Source organism: Felis catus, chromosome B3 (genome assembly GCF_018350175.1).
Source record: "Felis catus isolate Fca126 chromosome B3, F.catus_Fca126_mat1.0, whole genome shotgun sequence".
Classification (NCBI taxonomy): domain Eukaryota; kingdom Metazoa; phylum Chordata; class Mammalia; order Carnivora; family Felidae; genus Felis; species Felis catus.
Genome location: NC_058373.1, coordinates 111,065,056 through 111,082,957, shown reverse-complemented (window position 1 = coordinate 111,082,957; position 17,902 = coordinate 111,065,056). Strand labels below are relative to the sequence as shown.

General features: G+C 45.5%; 1 protein-coding gene across 1 annotated transcript in view; it reads right to left on the bottom strand.

Annotated features, from left to right (window-relative positions):
• FNTB (farnesyltransferase, CAAX box, beta) overlaps window positions 1–17,902 on the bottom strand; it is a 67,065-nt gene that overhangs the window by 27,560 nt on the left and 21,603 nt on the right. Inside the window, exons 3-6 of the mRNA XM_003987734.6 lie at window positions 11,665–11,737; window positions 9,285–9,376; window positions 1,403–1,549; window positions 1,218–1,301 (exon numbers count right to left, since the gene is read on the bottom strand). Of these exons, the coding sequence (XP_003987783.2) occupies window positions 1,218–1,301; window positions 1,403–1,549; window positions 9,285–9,376; window positions 11,665–11,737 (396 nt within the window). The remainder of the gene's footprint in view (window positions 1–1,217; window positions 1,302–1,402; window positions 1,550–9,284; window positions 9,377–11,664; window positions 11,738–17,902) is intronic.

Genomic DNA, 17,902 nt, shown 5'->3' with positions numbered 1-17,902 from the left:
TGGACCCTTCTCGACCTTGCCCTATATACCTCTTCAACTGGCTGTTCGTTTGTATCCTCTATAATATCCTTTGTAATAAACCAGTAAGTAAAGTGCTTCCTTGCATACTGTGAGCCATCCTAGCAAATTATTGAACCTGAAGAGGGGGTCATGGGAACCTCTGATTTGCAGCTAAGTCAGACAGAAGTGTGGGTAACCTGGGGACACACTACTTGTGACTGGCATTTGAAGTGGGGGTGATCTTGTGGGACTGAGCCCTTAACCTGTGGAATTTGAGTTAAATCTAGTTAGTTCATGTTAGAATTATTTAACATGAGGGAAAAAGCACCTGTTTGGTGTTGGAAGTGTTGTAAGAAACAGTTTTTCCAGTGAAGAACTTATTTTAGGTTCAAATAGACACATTACATGTTTTTTTCTCCCCCTTTACTTTCGAACCAATGGTTAACCCAGAAAATTAATCAACTTGTGTAGAAGCTAAACACATTTACAAATAAGGCAATAAGATGGCTTTGCTATAGAAAGCTCAAAAACACATATTTCTCTAAGGATTTGGTATAAAACCTCAGTGATCCACTGCCTTTGAGAAATGACTCAGTGAATTTCGTATATGCTTCAGCAATCTCCCACCAGATGAGTGAGCTTCTTGTGGGGTATGTTGGACAATTCTAGAGTAAAATAATAATTTTGGGCCAACCGGTTCCAATCAGTTACTGAAACTCTATTTCGCTGCACTCTACTGGCCCCCCAAAATTTTTGCACCTCCCAAAGCAATTCTCATTCAGGTGATAAACATTCTCCCGAGTTCATCAAATTCATTCAGAAAATATTTACTAAGTTCCTGCTGGGCTTCCTTCTTCCTTCCTATCCCAGAGAGGTGAAAGGTTGTATTACACTATACCGTTATTATATATTATGTATGGTATGTCATTTTATAACAACCAAATATGTTTTTGATTTTTAAAATAAAAGCATTTGATTTTGTTCCTGTCTTGCTTATATTCTGACACTTACATAAAAGAGGTCAAGTGACAGTGACACCTGAGGACATCTGTGTCATGTTTGCAATGATTATGAGCTGTGTCACTGACACGCCATTCTATGTCATTCTGTGAGACAAAGCAGCAGCTTTTCCATGTTGTTCCTTGGGTTTGGCATCTCTAATGACAGAGAAGATCTAGAATCTACTGACACAGTGGCCTGAGGAAAACCCCACTCACCTCACATCCACCTCACCTCCAACGTGCATGAGAAAAGAGCCATCAGGTTGCTTCAACGAGTACAAATACTGAAGAAGCTTCTCTCTGAGACACAAATAGGGGAGAGGGAGGAGACAGCAATGGTCAGTGCAGCAGCAGCAGGCGGGGACCCTTTGGGGGTCCGGCACTGCTGGCTTTGGCTGTACCTGTTAATGACGTCATAGGCTTCCTCGGTGCCAATGATGCATAGTGCATTGACTGCTGCATACGTGGGTGCAAGGTGTGGGTACTGGCCAGGGCCCCCTCCAAAGCCACCTTCTGGACTTTGACACAGCTCCAGGAACTGACACACGCTAGGTATACAAAGGGAAAAACAAAGTCAGAGAACATTCATTTCAAAACACCAGACTCCACCAGAGTCTATGCCTTTTCCAACATCCCCCCCCCTCCTCAAAAGGGAAAAAAACCTCTCCTCCCACTTCCTGAACACATATTGAATATAATTAACCTTTGAAAAGGGCCTCTCTGCCCTATTTTGAATGCCCATCTTTCTGAGTTTTGTATTTAAGCACCTGTCTAACCATAAAGCAAGGGATGTAAGTCAAGCAGAAACAAATAGACTTTCATGGGATTGGGATTAAGTCTCATACTTCTTGACCAAATTCTTCCCATACTTTTCACTCAGTTTACCACCCTGGATCTGTGGAACCAGCCCCTTCTCCTTGCCTTTGGGGTCTCCCCCAGGCTTTGAATTTTGCCCAAACTGTGGTGCCCAACTACTTCTTTCTATGCTAACCATCCTGGTCTAGAGACACCACCTAGGCTTACCCAGAATATTTAAAGAGATGTCTTCTCACTCCCATTGCCCCTAAGCCCCAGGGGCTTCTGACTTTTCTTCCTACCGCCACCAAGAAACCAGCTTTTCATGGATTCTGCCCCCACGGTTAGGAGAGCGAAAGAGAAGTGGGCTTCTGTCACGCTCATGCCAAATGTGGCAAACTGCGGCACTGCTGACTCATATCGTAAAAATGCATCCTGGCCTGTAGGCTTTTGGGGAATTTTTCACACTAATCTACAGAAGCTCCAGTTTCCTCACTGGGGGAAACTGTTTATTGAGGGGTTGCCTCCAAGCATGGCATCAGGTTGCCCAGAAGTTACATTTTTGCCTCAGGTCAAACCAAGGGAGCTCCTATTTATCCGAGGTCCTCTGAAGTTCACCAGGAAGGGGTGCCCCAGGAAAGCCCTGGTCATCACGCTCTCTCCCCACAGCTCAGCTGGGCTCACTGGCTTCCCGTTAGGACAAGCCTCCATTTAAGAGAACACGTTGGAAATCTGTGCCCTAGTGCTCAGGCAGCCTTCTTTTCTTGGACTCCTTCATCTTATTCTTTCTCATCTACTGCAGCCAGAGGGGCCAAACAGAGTCTAGTGAATCTCCACTAGGACACAAGTTTACTATTGCTTTTCCACATCATATCTGATTACTTGATTTCAGACCTTCCATTATCTGGCAGCGATGGCAATAAAAAATGCTGCTGACTCGCTGCTGGGGTCCTGAAGCTTTCCCGGGTCTCAAAAACAATACTCATTCCCTTGTACCTGCACCTGCAATTTTACTACAGGAAACACAAGGACTGAAGCTGAAATTGATCATCAGAGAAGAAAGACAGTTCTGTGGCCTATTTGCAACAGCAATTAATTTTCATGGAGAAAATTAATTTGTTCCTAACATATTTTCCAAACCTTCATCAATTCATATCCTATTTCCTGGAAACAAATAGCTAATAAACTCATGTCCTGACAAAGGTTGGCTGCACTAGCGTGCAGAAAGTTCTCTGTATCACAAAAACAAAAGGTTTTAGTTGATATAAAACTTAAGAGCACATTTAAAAAAATGAAAAGGATAAGAGTCACCTAGTTACCCATTCTCTTTCCCAGTTCCTAAGATAGAATCCTGCCAAATGCAACACCCCAGACCCTGTAGCCTAAGGTCTGGTGAACTGGGATCTGAATGTACCAGACACCTTTAAATCATTCCTCGATGCCAACCTTCCTCAGCTGATATGTGGCATCTGACTGGCCGTGGGGCTATGCTGGGGAGCAGGGCTGGGCTTTTCTGGACTCTGAGACACTTCCATATTACAGAACATTCTGCTCCAGAGGCTTTCCAACTAACACCTTAAGGAACTGGCAAACTGACCATGAAGCTGCCAGCTGTCATTAGCAGAGTTCTCAGCAACTCTGAAAACCAAAATGTGAATGAGACTTCTACTATCAAAAGGGGAAGGAAAAACTTATCTTAGAGACCAGAAATTCACCAACTAGTAAAAAGAAAAAAAAAAAAAATTCACAAGCAGGAGACATGGTGCAAACACGAAGAGCAGTCGACTTTGTAAAGAGCATGCGTTATGCAGTATTTTGTCACACGACTAAAAGATCTAGCAGATCTGTGTTCTTTCAAGTCAGCAAGGCATTTTGTTCTAGCAAAGCGGGAAACTATCTTTTATATTAGGGATTTCCAAACCCAAAATGTGTGCATCACAATCATGGGAGAGCTAATAGAGAAAAGAGAGGCCCAGGCTTCTTGAAGCAGGAACAAGCCTGGGCCTCTGTATTTTCACCAAATTCCCAGATGACGTGTGTACACACAAAGTTTGAGAACCACAAGTCTTGGCTGAGCAATTAGAATCACTTGGGGGATGTTTTTTAAAACCCAATGCCCAGGTCACACCCAATACCAATGAAATCAGGATCACTGAGGGTGAGACCCAAGTGGCCACAGTTTGTTTTTTTTTTTTTAATTCCCATGTGACTCCAATGTACAGCCAAGTATCAGTGCCTCTCAAACTTGAGTGCGCATGGAAATCACCTGAGAACCTGCTGAACTGCAGTTCTGGCTCAGAAGGGCTGGATGGGCTAGAAAGTCAGTACTTTTAGCAAGCCCCAGTTGATGGCAATGCCACTGGTGTGGGGAATCACATTTTTGGTAGCAATGAGAAAGATCTGTGCTGTCCAATAGGTAGTGACGAGCCACGTGAGGCTATTTAAATTTTAAATTTAATTACGTTTAAGAATTGATTTAATGTTTAGCTCCTCAGTCATACAAGCCACATTGCAACTGTTCAATAGCCACACGTCCCCCGTGGCTACCACAGAATAGAGGACATTTCCATTGTTGTGGAAAGTTCTCCTGAACACCAACACTCTATCATTCAACTATTAAAAAGTAGGTAAAACCTGTAAGAAGATCAAGTTCAAAGCAAGAGTATCAATGATTTACTTCTAAGGAGTTACTCGGACTTTCAGGTGATGGCTGAAGATTATGGGCATTGCTGTCACCAACTTGAATGAAGTACTCAAAACCATGTACAGAGAACAAGCAAAATAATACAAAAGGAGCAGAGAAACACCGCCAAGGTGAGAATTAAAGTCCGGAATAATATAAGACAAATCAGAAGCACATAAGAATACAACAAATGAAACAAGTACAAGTAATAAATAACATACTCAGGGACGGCAGGAGTGGGGAGGAGTACAGCATATCAATATACAACGGGAAAGGACTAGGAATACAGGAGAAAGAGGACAGAGATTAGGACCCACGAGTTGTGGACAAAAACGACAACACTTAAGAGCATCATAAACGCAGCGCTGGTCACAACTGTATTTGGCTCAAACCTCCATTTTCCAACTAAAAGGAGGTTCAGGTTAGAATTATAAAAACACAGGTGCCTGGGTGGTTCAGTTGGTTAAGCGTCCGACTCTTGATTTTGGCTCAGGTCATGATCTCACGGTTCGTGAGTTCGAGCCTGCATCAGGCTCTGCACTGTCAGCGCTCAGCCTGCTGGTATCCTCTCTCTCCCTCTCTCTGCCCCTCCCCCACTTGCTTGCATGTGCTCTCTCTCAAAATAAATAAATAAACTTAAAAAAATAATAACTGTAAAAATGGCCAAATATTAAAAGGCTTAATATTACAGGCAACCACCACCATGAGGAAGCTACCCAGCAAAATACCTCAGGTATACAGGAGCGCCTGGGTGACTCAGTTAGTTGAGCATCTGACTTCGGCTTAGGTCATGATCTCAAGTCTTGTGGGTTCAAGCCCCACATCGGGCTCTCCGCTGACAGCTCAGAGCCTGGAGCCCACTTTGGATTCTGAGTCTGCCCCTCCCCCACTCACACTGTGTGTATCACTCTCTCTCTCAAAAATAAATACTAAAAAAAATTTTTTTAAGTTTAAAAAAATACCTCAGGTATACAAAGGGTAGGTACGCAAACTTTCTGGTAGAGAAACAAACACTGAAGCTAGTTTGCAGCAGCAGAATTTAGAGAAGATTTAAGAAAACCTTCGGCACCACAGTAGGTTACCATGGACAGACTGAAGGCCGAGAACAAGTTAGAAAGATCACAGCTTTGGGAAAGGAATGGTCATCCTTGAGCAGGACGGCTTGCGGGGAGATGCCAATAGAAGATGGATGCATGGACATCCAGCTTCCTCTAGTACTAAGGCTTCTGAATTTCATACCATAAAACAACTCCAGCTTAGTACGAGGGAGAGAAGAGCTCCTTCCCTAGCAGAGCACAGCAGTGAGCAGGTGGAAATGACAGGCTTCTCACCGATTCCAGGAGGCGGGAGCCGCCCATGGAGTCTGACACATTGTCTGACTCTATCAAGCACAGTCATCCTCTGGAAGCTGCTGTTCTGGAGGTAAGGTCAAGTCTAAAGTTGGTTATTGTAGAGCAGAGTTTCTCCACCTTGGCACTCTGATATTTTGGACTGTGTGGTTGTTCGTTGTGGGAACTGACCTGTGGAGGAAATCTGGGAGCACCCCTGCCCTCCTCTACCTACTCGACACCAGGAGCACCTGGCCAAAAAAAGCCCAGAACGCAGAGGACTAGGTAAGGTACCTTCACAGAAAGGTAAGGCAACAAATTACATTTAAAAATTAAAAGGAAAAATATTTGAAGAGCTATTCAGGGGATCAGCTACGAATAACTTTTTGAAGGGGAAATAGCAAAACAGTGACACACGAAAATTTAAACTAATGAACATTTGGAAAAACTTCATAAGCAGAAAAGTCTTAAAACAATGAAGTTAAAGACAATTTTTAGATCTTATAGAAGCTAGAAAACTAACTTCAACAATGCAGCGGTCTCCCTGTGATTTCACTTTACTCTGTGTGTTATGTTACGGTACTTTTCAATAACGAAGCATGGGATTCTCATTAAAGGACGCTTCCTTCCTTCCGTTAAAATCATTAACAAATGTACTTAGTTTGGTACCAAAATATCAATTTATTTCAGGTAAACATACATATCAATTTGTGGACACAACCTCTTAGAGAGGCAGGCTACGTTCCTACCTATGAATATGTTGTTTTTGAAAGATCTGAGACCAGCAGTAAAAACCTGGTCTTGCTGGCTTCTCTTAACAGTCACAGTAGCTGAGAAAGTGATTTTGTCCACTAGAGGGAACTCAGCTTGCCATCTTGTTCCCTAAACAGAAGCGCAAAGGTGAACGAAATAGGAGAGAGAAATGTGTGTGTATGTGCGTGTCACCTGCGCTAAGTGGCAGAGTGGGGAAAGAAAAGGGCAGGAAAATAATAAAACTCCAGAGCTAAACTCTGCACCTTAATAGTTATATGAAGAAGAAGGGGACAGAAAGCTGACCATATTTTCAAAGCATTTCCTTTCTCTGTGCAAAATACATCCGATATCAGAGAGTCTTTTAAAAATCCCAGCATTTTTACAGAAATCATTAAGATTTATCCTATCTTACTAAAAATAGTTCATTTCCTTATAGGTCAGAGCTACTAGGCTCTGTTGATAACAGATATTATCTGGACCTAGACTGAACTGTCTGCTAGGCATGAAACAAAATACATTGTTGTTGGAAAGCCTAAGTAATTCTTTAAAAGTCTGTTAAATCAGAAGAACCACACGTAAAGATTTTAAGGCAGCTGTGAAAGCAGAAATTCTTAAGTCATTCACTACCAACTGGTTCGTGAAATTAGAACAAAGTAGCTTTTTAGTTTTAAAACATTCTTTTAAGTACGAAAACAATAAATAAAGTTTTAGAACATGGAAATAGGCTTAGGAAAAAAAACCGAAGAAAATTCACCTTTAACTTCACCATCTAGAAATAACTATTGCCAAGTGTGTATATACCTTTCTGGTTTTCTCTATGCATATAACCAGCCATATATACATATACGCATACATATATATGGCTGGTTATATATTATATATCATATATCATATATATGTATTATATATATTATATATTTTATATATTATATATTTATATATTATATGTTTTTATATATTATATATTTATATATTATATGTTTTTATATACTTATATGCAATTCAGTATTTGTACATACTGTGAAATGACCACTATAATAAGTACAATTAACATCGTCAAGTTTTTAAATGGCTGCACAGTATTTCACTGTATGTATTGTACCATATTTTACTTAAACTTCATATACACTTTAACACATCCCTACTGTTGATGTTTAGGTTGTCGCTAGTTGTTCACTGTGAAAAGCCCTTTCAAGGGGGCCCTCTCTTCCTACCTGATGTTGCCACGAGAGCTGCTCTGACACTTATTTCCTCAGCAAAGTCTCACCTATCAAACACTAGGTATACAACCTAGAAAGAAACTCAAAATCGATGCTGACCCCAGTTTGACCTGAGTGCTTCCTCTTCAGCAACTACGTCCTCCTCGGGGGCCCACCTATACTTCCCTCTTCCAGAATCTTCCATCGCTTTTTTTCTTCTCTCGTGTACGACTCTCGCATTTCCCCTAGTGTGCATCCTGATTGTGTATGTGTGGGGGAGAAATTTTCTAAACAATCCACAACCCCCAACTGGTATTTCAAAAACACATGGGCCTTTATTTTGACAATTAAATTCCTGTTATTGCAGAAACTGTGTCCAATTCTACTTCCAGAGCCAGAAGCACCCAGGCTTGCAGCAGCCGCATGATGAGGACAATGCATATTTTTCCTCTCTCTCAGAAAGCTCCGTACATATCACAGGGGTTAATGGTCTAATTCTTCATTATCTTCCCTATCCATAGTCATCACAAGACACCCTGCCCAGGAAGGCAAGAATGAGAGGTTATTGTTAAGGCAGAACGAATGAGACAATGTGTGGTTCTGTTCTTCTGACCTGACAGTGTGACCCCAGGCAGGGGCAGGGGGACTAGAGGGGGGGGGGGCCTGGACTAGCCTGCACGCACCCTTGCACGGCTGTCACTGGTGCTGTGGAAAAACGGACCTGGCTCGCGGGCCTTTCCTCCCAGACTCCTCTCCTTCAGGAGCACCAGGGGAGCAGGTGAACTCAAGATGCCTCCAAGGGAACGTGCTTATTCTCAGTGAGACCTGGAGCATTAGATTCCATTCCTGGCTGCCCTTTCCCACCCCAGGTATCCCTAAAGTTTCTTCTTTAAAGTATAAATTGTGATGAGCTTCTAGGGATGAGGTGCCACACTCATTCCCAGAACACCATCTGCACCAGCAGTTTGGGAAGAATCTTAGTTGCTTAGATCTCTACTCATAAATCAGAAGTTTGAGAATATTCTGAGTCAAGGCATTTGGGCACCAAGGGTGTAACCCATCTAGGACATCAAGAGCTACACTATCCCCCAGGCACTGGTGAAGGGGGATGTCTATGGAGGTGTTTATGAAAGGCAAAGGCATTTTTGCTTATTAGCTTGGCACATGCTTCCTCACAGAAGCTATTCAAATGCATACTGTACTTTCTAGCAAAATCACGTCTCTCAGAATTGATGATGAAGAATTTTCTCCAAGACCAGAGCAAGAGCCAAAAGAAAAGGCCACAGAAGAAACCAGAATCCTTCTCTTGGGAGTTCAAAGTCTTGTTCTACCCACGAGCTCACAATAGGCTTCTAGAGTGGAGGAGTTTCAGGAAGTTACTGGGGTCAAGAGGAGGGCAAGGATTTCTTTGTAGCATGATGTGTTTTTCACTCAAAATCAATAAAACAGAAACAAAACACAAGGAACCCCCCAACTCAAAACAGAATTTCAGAGAACAGCCCAGGTTCCCTGAAGCCAGACTCACTCTGTGGCCACCATCTGGGGGATGGGTTCATCTAGTAGCTCCAAGCTGTGCAGAATCCAGTAGCAGAGCCATGGGCGGCTGGCATCCAGACACTGTGAAAGGCACAGGGGAGAAAACACATCCCTTGTTCAGAATCATTCCAAGATGCTGCTGACAAGGCAACATCTGTCTCACCCCAGCAGCTTAGAAAGGGGGAGGAAGGCACCCTATGAACAATAAATGAATGAAGGACACTTTGCTTTGTGGCCCCAGCCAGCAGCTGAAATGAACACATGTGCAGAAAGGACAATGGGACAAAGAAGTTTACCTTGCCCCCACTGGGTCCTTCCCTGATAGGCACCTAAGGAAGGCTGAGCAGAGGAGTGCCCACATGCCGGGAAGTTAAGTGATGCTGTTTTCTCAGTGCAGACCCAAGTCGATATATACTCTCAGAAAGGGATTTCCTGGGATTAACTCACTCACTGATTCAACAAATATTTAGCATGTCCTTGTGTGGGCCAAGCATTGCATTAGATACTGCGGGCAAAATAATGAATAAAATTCAGTTCCTACTGTTGAGGTTCTTCGGATATAGAATGTGTGTGTTTATCTGCAGAGGAAGAGGGCTCTGGACAGATGCGTTTAAGCACAAGTTACCTTATCGCTTTACGGAACAAGATGGCACATATCACATGTATACATGTACCTGAATGACGGTATATGCTGTAATGGGCAGAAGCAGAATCCTGAGGGAGCACATGAAGAGCCTAATTCTGCCTGGGGGGGCTGGGAAAGGCTTCCCAAGGTCATATGTGAACAGCTTTGTATCCTGATTCAACCCACAAACCTGTACTGAGCATTCAAGGCTAGGCAGGAAGGTAGTATTATTATTTCAGTTTTCCAGATTAAAAGTATATAAATAAGGTCCAGAGAGATGAACTTTTTCCAGATTACAAAGACATCAAATGTCAAAGCTGAGACAGGAAGTCAGGTTTTTGGGACTCCCACACCAGTGCTCTTTCCAGTGGCCCAAGCTGCCCCCCTCATAAATGTGCTGATCATTCTGGCTGTGGTGAGGCTGCCACCTGGGGAGCAAGTGGTGTGGTTCTGGCCTGTCTGGGTTGCAGTCCCAGCTCTTCCGCTTACAGTTATGTGCTTTTGAGCAATGACTTAATCTTCCTAGGCCTGTTTCCTTATCTGTAAGAAATACTCACCTACCTCACCTAGTAGCTGTGAGGATTAAATGAGATAAGGCATGGTAAGCTTTCAGCCCTCTGTTCAACTGTTCCCTGGTACGGTATTAACTGTATCAGGGCTGACTGCACCCTAACTACAGAGGACTCACAGCAAAGATTGAAAATGTTGCGCCAAGGCCAGGTCTAGCCCGGGGACCTGTTCTGCTTGTTCCCTGTAGCATGTTGTTTTTTTAATTAGAATCAGTTGCAACATTTAAGCATTGGGAGATTCACACAGAAATCTGGCTTCATTTGAAAAAAGCGAGAGAGAGAGAGAGAGAGAGAGAGAGAGAGAGAGAGAGAGAGAAATATCTGGCAAGCCTGGGTCTGCGTTCCTGGATAGCAGCACCTGGCAGCAACAGAGGAAAAGCACAGGGCCTTTGGTTTGCCTCAGTCTCCCTCCCACCCGCCCACTTCTCGTATTTATGCCACCTGCTTGGGTCTACCGGCATTTCAGTTGGACAATCCCTGCTGCAAATAATCAAATGTAGACCCCCATATAAAAAGCAAATGAAAAGCAAGGCTGCTGTGTGTAAAGTAAAGCAGAAAGACTGGGGCCCTCCTGTTGACATTTGTCCTCTGCCTGCCACCTTCCCAACACCCTCCCCCCCACCTCCTCCACCACCACTGCCCTCCCCTGAGGCCCCTCGGTAGAACCCTCTGAGGAATGGGATTTAAAATGCACTCTAAGCGTGGGCATTTTTATAGTGCTAAACTGCGTTAGCCCTCGATGGGATTTATATGCTGATCCTTTGGCCAGCATAGGAATTAGATCGGCTTATAGGGCAAAGGATTAGCGATGGACAGGTAACTGCCTTTCAGCTAGCTGGCAAGGGGCATCCAGCAGAAAGCACCAGAACCCCTCACTGTGATCTAACGGTGCAAGAAAGCGCCACCCCATCTAGGGTGCTCTGTCCTTGGGTTGGGGGTGGTGGGGGGGTGGGGAGGAGAAGACTGGAAGAGACCTGGTTCTGCGCTTTCAGAAGTGGGAGTCCCAGCCCTGTGGCCCAGGCTCCCCACTCCCCATGAACCTACTTCCTGCCACAGCCACGTGGTACAAAGAGTGACTCTGCAGGAGGCCAGGCCATGGGTGTTTTACATTCCAACAGAAAAAAGGAGGACTGTCTGGCTGACCATCTGACGGAGCTCCTGGGCAGTATACTTACCTCATAGGCGTCGGTCAGCTGTCGAAGGCCTCTTTTCAGGTAATGGAAGTGCTTCTCCCTCTGCAAAATAAGCCTGGAAAGACATGGAGCTTGAAAATCTCCACCCCGCTACAGAACACGTGTGCACACACAGACACTCCCAGCTTTGGGACAATCCCCCACCCCCTACCACCAACAAGTACGTAACCAGCATCCCCTTCAGCTCCCAAGGGTAGCGAAACTAGAGAGAGGCGGCCAGCACCTGAATGTCCCTAACACATCTGAAAACGTGCTGGCAAATGTTCTGGGTGAGTTCCTCTCCTTCACGGTAGGTGACTCTGGGCTAAGTGAAAAGCCACAGTGAATACACAGGCCAGGCGATGACAAACCGTCCAGAAAGCTCCTGAAGGGTTTCACTGTGAACACACATCTTGTGGCTCCCCACCCTGTAAGCAATTCCAATCTGAGCCTCACCACTTTCCTGACTTGGTTAGCCTCTGTCATTTCAGCCATTTCTTCTGGGGTCACTTCTCCGAGGTGGGTCGTTCATACCCTGCCTGCCCCTCAGCTATGCGTCTGTTATTCCCTCCCCGAAATTCCACCTCCTGCGTGCTGACCCACTGCCCTGGCCAGGGGATCATAATCGTATTCTGCAGCCAGCCGCTCTCCTTGGCACTGACGTCAGCAACACTGGCCTGTAAGGTGGAATGTGCCTCCTGTGGCCACCTGCATGAGCAGGGCAAAGGACAGGGGCTGCAGGGGGCCACACTTCTCGCTTGGTCTCACAGAAGAGGCCTGTGTGGTTACAGAAGGAATGAAAAAAGAACAGAACGGCAAGACATCCCCTGTGCTTACTGATAACACAAATTAAAAAAGAACTGTTCTGTTTTCTAGGTGATCCATTCCAAAACTGTTTGGGGCACCCGGGTGGCTTAGTCAGTTAGGCTTCTGACTCTTGATTCGGCTCAGGTCATGATCTCATGGTTCGTGGGCTCAAACCCCAAGTCGGGCTCTGCACTGACAGTGCAGAGTCTACTTGGGATGGTCTCTCTCTCTCTCTCTCTCTCTCTCTCTCCCTCACTCTCTGCCCCTCCCCCATTCACATACATGCACGCTCTCTCTCTCAAATAAACTTTAATGAGTTTTTTTTTTGTTTTGGTTTTGTTTTTTGAGAGAGAGAGAGACAGACAGACAGAGCCTGAGTGGGGGACAGGCAGAGAGAGAAGGAGACACAGAATCTGAAGCAGGCTCCAGGCTCTGAGCTGTCAGCACAGAGCCCGATGCGGGGCTTGAACTCACGAACTGCGAGGTCATGACCTGAGCTGAAGTTGGACGCTCAACCGAGACATCCAGATGCCCCTCTCAAATAAACTTAAAAAAATAAAATAAAATAAAATAAAATAAAATAAAATAAAATAAAATAAAATAAAATAAAATAAAATAAAATAAAATAAAACAAAAATTGTTTATTGAACTCCCACCATACCATGCTCAGAGTAAAGCCATTAATGTAGTCTTCACCTCAGAAAGTCTCTCAGTTCAGTACTGGAAATGACTTAAAGACACAAGTGGCTACAATATAAAAAACAAATGGGTAGATTTCATGAAGGAAACAGATAAAATACTACCAAGGCTCTAAATCCAGGGGCTGGGGGCATCTCATTAAGAAAGGAACGATCAGGAAAGGTCGTGTGGAAGAAGAGGAGTATAAGGCGGGTGGCCACGGTAGAGGGAAAAAATGTTTACTGGTAGAGAGGGTGAGGAGATAGTAGCCAGGAGGAAAAGAAATGAACAGGTTCAGACGAGTGCTGTCCAAAAGAACTTGGTCAGCGATGAAGGGAACGGTATCTGTGCTATCCAACAAGCAGCCACCAGCCACAAGCGATTACTGGGCGCATGAAGTGTGCCAGTGTGACTGAGGAGATGAATTTCAAATTTTGTTGCATTTTAGTTAATTTAAGTTTAAATAGCTGCGGGAGGGGCGCCTGGGTGGCGCAGTCGGTTAAGCGTCCGACTTCAGCCAGGTCACGATCTCGCGGTCCGGGAGTTCGAGCCCCGTGTCAGGCTCTGGGCTGATGGCTCGGAGCCTGGAGCCTGTTTCCTATTCTGTGTCTCCCTCTCTCTCTGCCCCTCCCCCGTTCATGCTCTGTCTTTCTCTGTCCCAAAAATAAAAAAAATAAACGTTGAAAAAAAATATTTTTTTTAAAAAAATAATAAATAAATAGCTGCGGTAGGCAAATGGCCACTGTATGGTGGAGCACAGGTATAAAGTGTGCCAGAGGTGTGGGGGAATCTGGCCTGAATATTAGGAATAAAGGACAAATGGCCAAAAAGGCAATGCAAGCCCTTTTATAGGGGTCTGGGATGCCAGCTAAGGAATTTCCACTCAATTTTAGTAGGCAAAGGTAGACCCTGGAGGTTTTCTTCTTCTTCTTTTTTTTTTTTTTTCCACTTCAACTGTGTTTATTTTTTTATCGAAGCATAGTTGGCACACAATGTTAACATCAGTTTCAAGTGCATAACCGAGTGATTCAACAAGTTTATGCATTATGCTGTGCTCACCACAAGTGAAGCTACCATCTATCACCAATATCTCTGTCTGACTAATTTCACTTAGCATAATACCTTCTAGGTCCATCCATGTTGTTGCAAATGGCAAGATCCCATTCTTCTTTTATGGCTGAGTAATATTCCATTATGTATATATACCACATCTTTATCCATTCATCTATTGATGGACACTCAGGGTTGCTTCCATATCTTGGCTATTATAAATTTTTTAAATGTTTATTTATTTGGGGGGGGGGGTGCAAAAGTGGGGGAGGGACAGAGAGAAAGGGAGACACAGAATCTGAAGCAGGCTCCAGACTCTGAGCTGTCAGCACAGAGCCTGACCTGGGGCTCAAATCCACGAACCACGAGATCATGACCTGAGCCGAAGTCGGACGCTTAACCAACTGAGCCACCCAGGTGCCCCCATATCTTGGCTATTATAAATAATGCTGCAATAAGCACAGGGATGCATATATCTTTTCAAATTAGTTTTTTTTGCTTTCTTTGGGTAAATACCCAGTAGCGGAATTACTGGATCATATGGTATTTCTTATTTTAAATGTTGAGCAACCTCCATACTGTCTTCCACAGTGGTTGCATCAGTTTGCATTCCACCAACAGTGCAGTAGGGTTCTTTTCCCACTACATCCTCACCAATGCTTGTTATTTCTTGTCTTTTTCATTCTAGCCATGTATAAGGTGAAGTCCTGAAGGCTTTGAGCTGAGAAAAAAAATGAAAAAAACTAAGCTTTTAGAAAAATTTTCTGGCAGCAGTAGGCGTTCAACATGTATTTACAAAGTAGACTGAGTGAAAGCACTAAGCGTGGAGAGAGATGAGGTGGGAACACTGGGTAAGGCGGGTGCCAAGAATCTACCAGAGTAGAAGTCCTTAGAGCACTCGGGGCTTAACACCATGGTGACCCACGGGCAGGTGGGCTGTATGGCACGGGAAGTCTATGTGGGTGAGGACATCAGTCGCACTGTTGGAAACACATGTGAGGCTCAGGAGAAGGCTCCAAGTGACACAGACAGACTAGGAGTCATTTACCTGCATGCAGGTGACAGGTGAGGCTGCAGGAGTAGAGGACAAAGCAGAGAGAAAAATCTGTATGCTGAACTGGGGGAGGACCCATCCTTAAGGGCTCAGAGGCTGAGGAGCCAGAGGAGAGAATTAAAGAACGCTGCATATGTGGGAGGAGGACAAAGGCAATGTTGTGTCCCAGGTGAAACAGGAGGAGGGACCTCCATGGAGGTATTTAACAGTCGCAGATGACGCGGCAAGACTGAGGAAAAAGAGGACAAACGATAAAGTGGCTGGTGACCTTAGGAGAGTTCAGGGAGCAGGGAGAGCAGATTCCAGATCACAAAGAAGAAGAGAAGGACAGACTCACTTTCTCTTTCAAGGAGCTCCAAGGGTCAGGACTCAGGGAGTGCCCACTCTGTGAGGGCCGAGCATCCTGCACGGATCAGTGGACACTGACCCTGCTCCCCAGAGCTACAGCCCTGTGTCCAGAGGTGGACACAGATGAGCCACTGGCAGCCGGGGCCCCATCCGACAAACAGAAAGCCTGACGGGCTCTGGCAGCACACAGGAAGGCACAGAGGATCAGAACTAACTTCCCAAAGGACACAGCACTACGTCAAGAAACGAAGGAGACCCGGGACATGAGTTAGCCAGCCAAAAAGAAGGGGATGGGGCAGGCGCTTCAGGAAGGGAACAATGTGGCACGTTTGTGTAGGGTCAGTTCAGTGGGAGCAGAGGTACAAGGTAGTGAGCCATGAGCAATCAGACGGGAGAGGTACAGAGGCGTCAGACCACGCAGGACTTATAAATGCGTGGGGAGTTTGACTTTAAACCAAAGAGCAAATGGGAGTCACTGTGCTTCAAGCATCAGATGGCCCTTGAAAAGTCCATGCTAAGTAAAAGAAGCTGTCACAGAAAGACCACATATTGTATCATTCTGTTTATACGAAATGTCCAGAAGAGGCAAATCCACAGCTGAAGTGGTTGCCAGGGGCTGGCTGGGAACAGAGGGATGGGAGGGGGATAGCTAAGGGGGACAGAATTTCTCTGCGCGGTGACGAATATGTTCTAAATTAACCGTGGTGATGGCTGCAGAACTCTGTCAATAGACTAAAAACCACTGAATTGTACACTTTAAATGGGTGAATTATGATATCCGATATCTGAATTGTATCTCAAAGCTGTTACAAAAAAAAAAAGACAAGTAAAAAAAAAAATTCTTTTTTTTTTAAAGTTTAGTTATTTTGAGAGAGAGAGAGAAAGAGAAAGTGCAAGTGGGGAAGGGGTAGAGAGAGAGAGAAGCCCAAGCAGGCTTCTGTCAGCATGGTACCCGACGTGGGCCTCAAACTCATGAACCTCGAGATCATGACCTGAGCCACCCGGGTGCCCCCCAAGTAAAAAAATTCTAAGGCAGTGGCTGAAGTATTTTAGGCATGGGAAAGACATGGTCAGATCTGCATTTTCTAGATGGCAGGAGTGGCAGCAGGCTGAATGGGCTGGGGTGGGGTAAGACTGGTGACAGGAAACCAAACCCACAATCTAAGTGTGTCTGTGGCGTGTGTGGGGGTGGGGGTGGGAGAGAAAGACAACAGAGTGGCAGCCTGATGGGGCACTGGGGGGAAGGCAAGTAGTTCAGCCACAGAAGAGGTAAAAAATGCTTGAGAGCGAAGATGCTGAAGATGCAAGAGCCCAGAGAAAATCCACCAGCAAAGACCCCCAATGAAGAGGGAGGAGGGTTGGGGTGGAGAGTCCTGGGTTCCTTCTCCAGGCTTCCTGTTTCTGCTTTCCCAGGAAGAGGAGGGATTTGCTTAGGTGCGCAGTCTAGGAGAGTCTGGCAATAAGGAAGGATGCTCCATTCTCAGACATAATGAGAGTGTGAAATTAGACAAATACAGGACTTGGAAGTGGGGGAGGGGGGAGGAAACTCATGCGGGACAACCTGGAGTTCTCAGGAGTCAGGGGCAGGAGCAGGGGAGAGTTGTGGCTTGGCCACTGGGGGAACGTGTTAGGAAACGTACAAGAGGTGAGGATAAGAGGAGCGCGCGGAGGTAGTGAAGGCCTCACTGGAGCCGGTGGTACCACTTCTGGTGAAGCCACACGGCAGGCGCCGTCACAGCACTTTGCTCCTTGGAAATCTCAACGGGACCCTTCAGCAGAAGCGGGGAGACGGATGCCATGGGAAGGACCAGGAGGGTGGGACGAGAAGGAACGGAACGAGACCAGGGAACTGGTGAAACAGCTCACAGTCATACTGGCCCAGGCCGTGAGGCTGGGGGGGTTGGCAGGATGGAGTGCAGACGAGGAGAACCGCGAGGGTCCACGAGGCCATCCGTGAGGGCGGGCTGAGAAACCCCAAGCCAGGTGGGGGCAAATACAGAAAGTGGAGGCAGATCGCCCAATTTCTAACTCGGAAAGGGCTGACTCACAGTGGGGTTTTCTACAGGTCAGCCCTCTTCTGTTGAAGAAACAGTCACGGGAACTTGAATACGCCAAATACCTTGAGATGCTAAGCCACAGAGCGAGGTGAGAAGGGAAAGCCCAAGAGATCACCAGCCACCTCATTCGGAAATGGGAGGCCAGAGGGCATTAAAGGTCTCCTGTAAAGAAGGTTCTGTGATCCTGAGCACAATGCGGGGGAAAGGGACCAGGTGAGAAAGGGATGCATGTACTGCGATTCCCCGG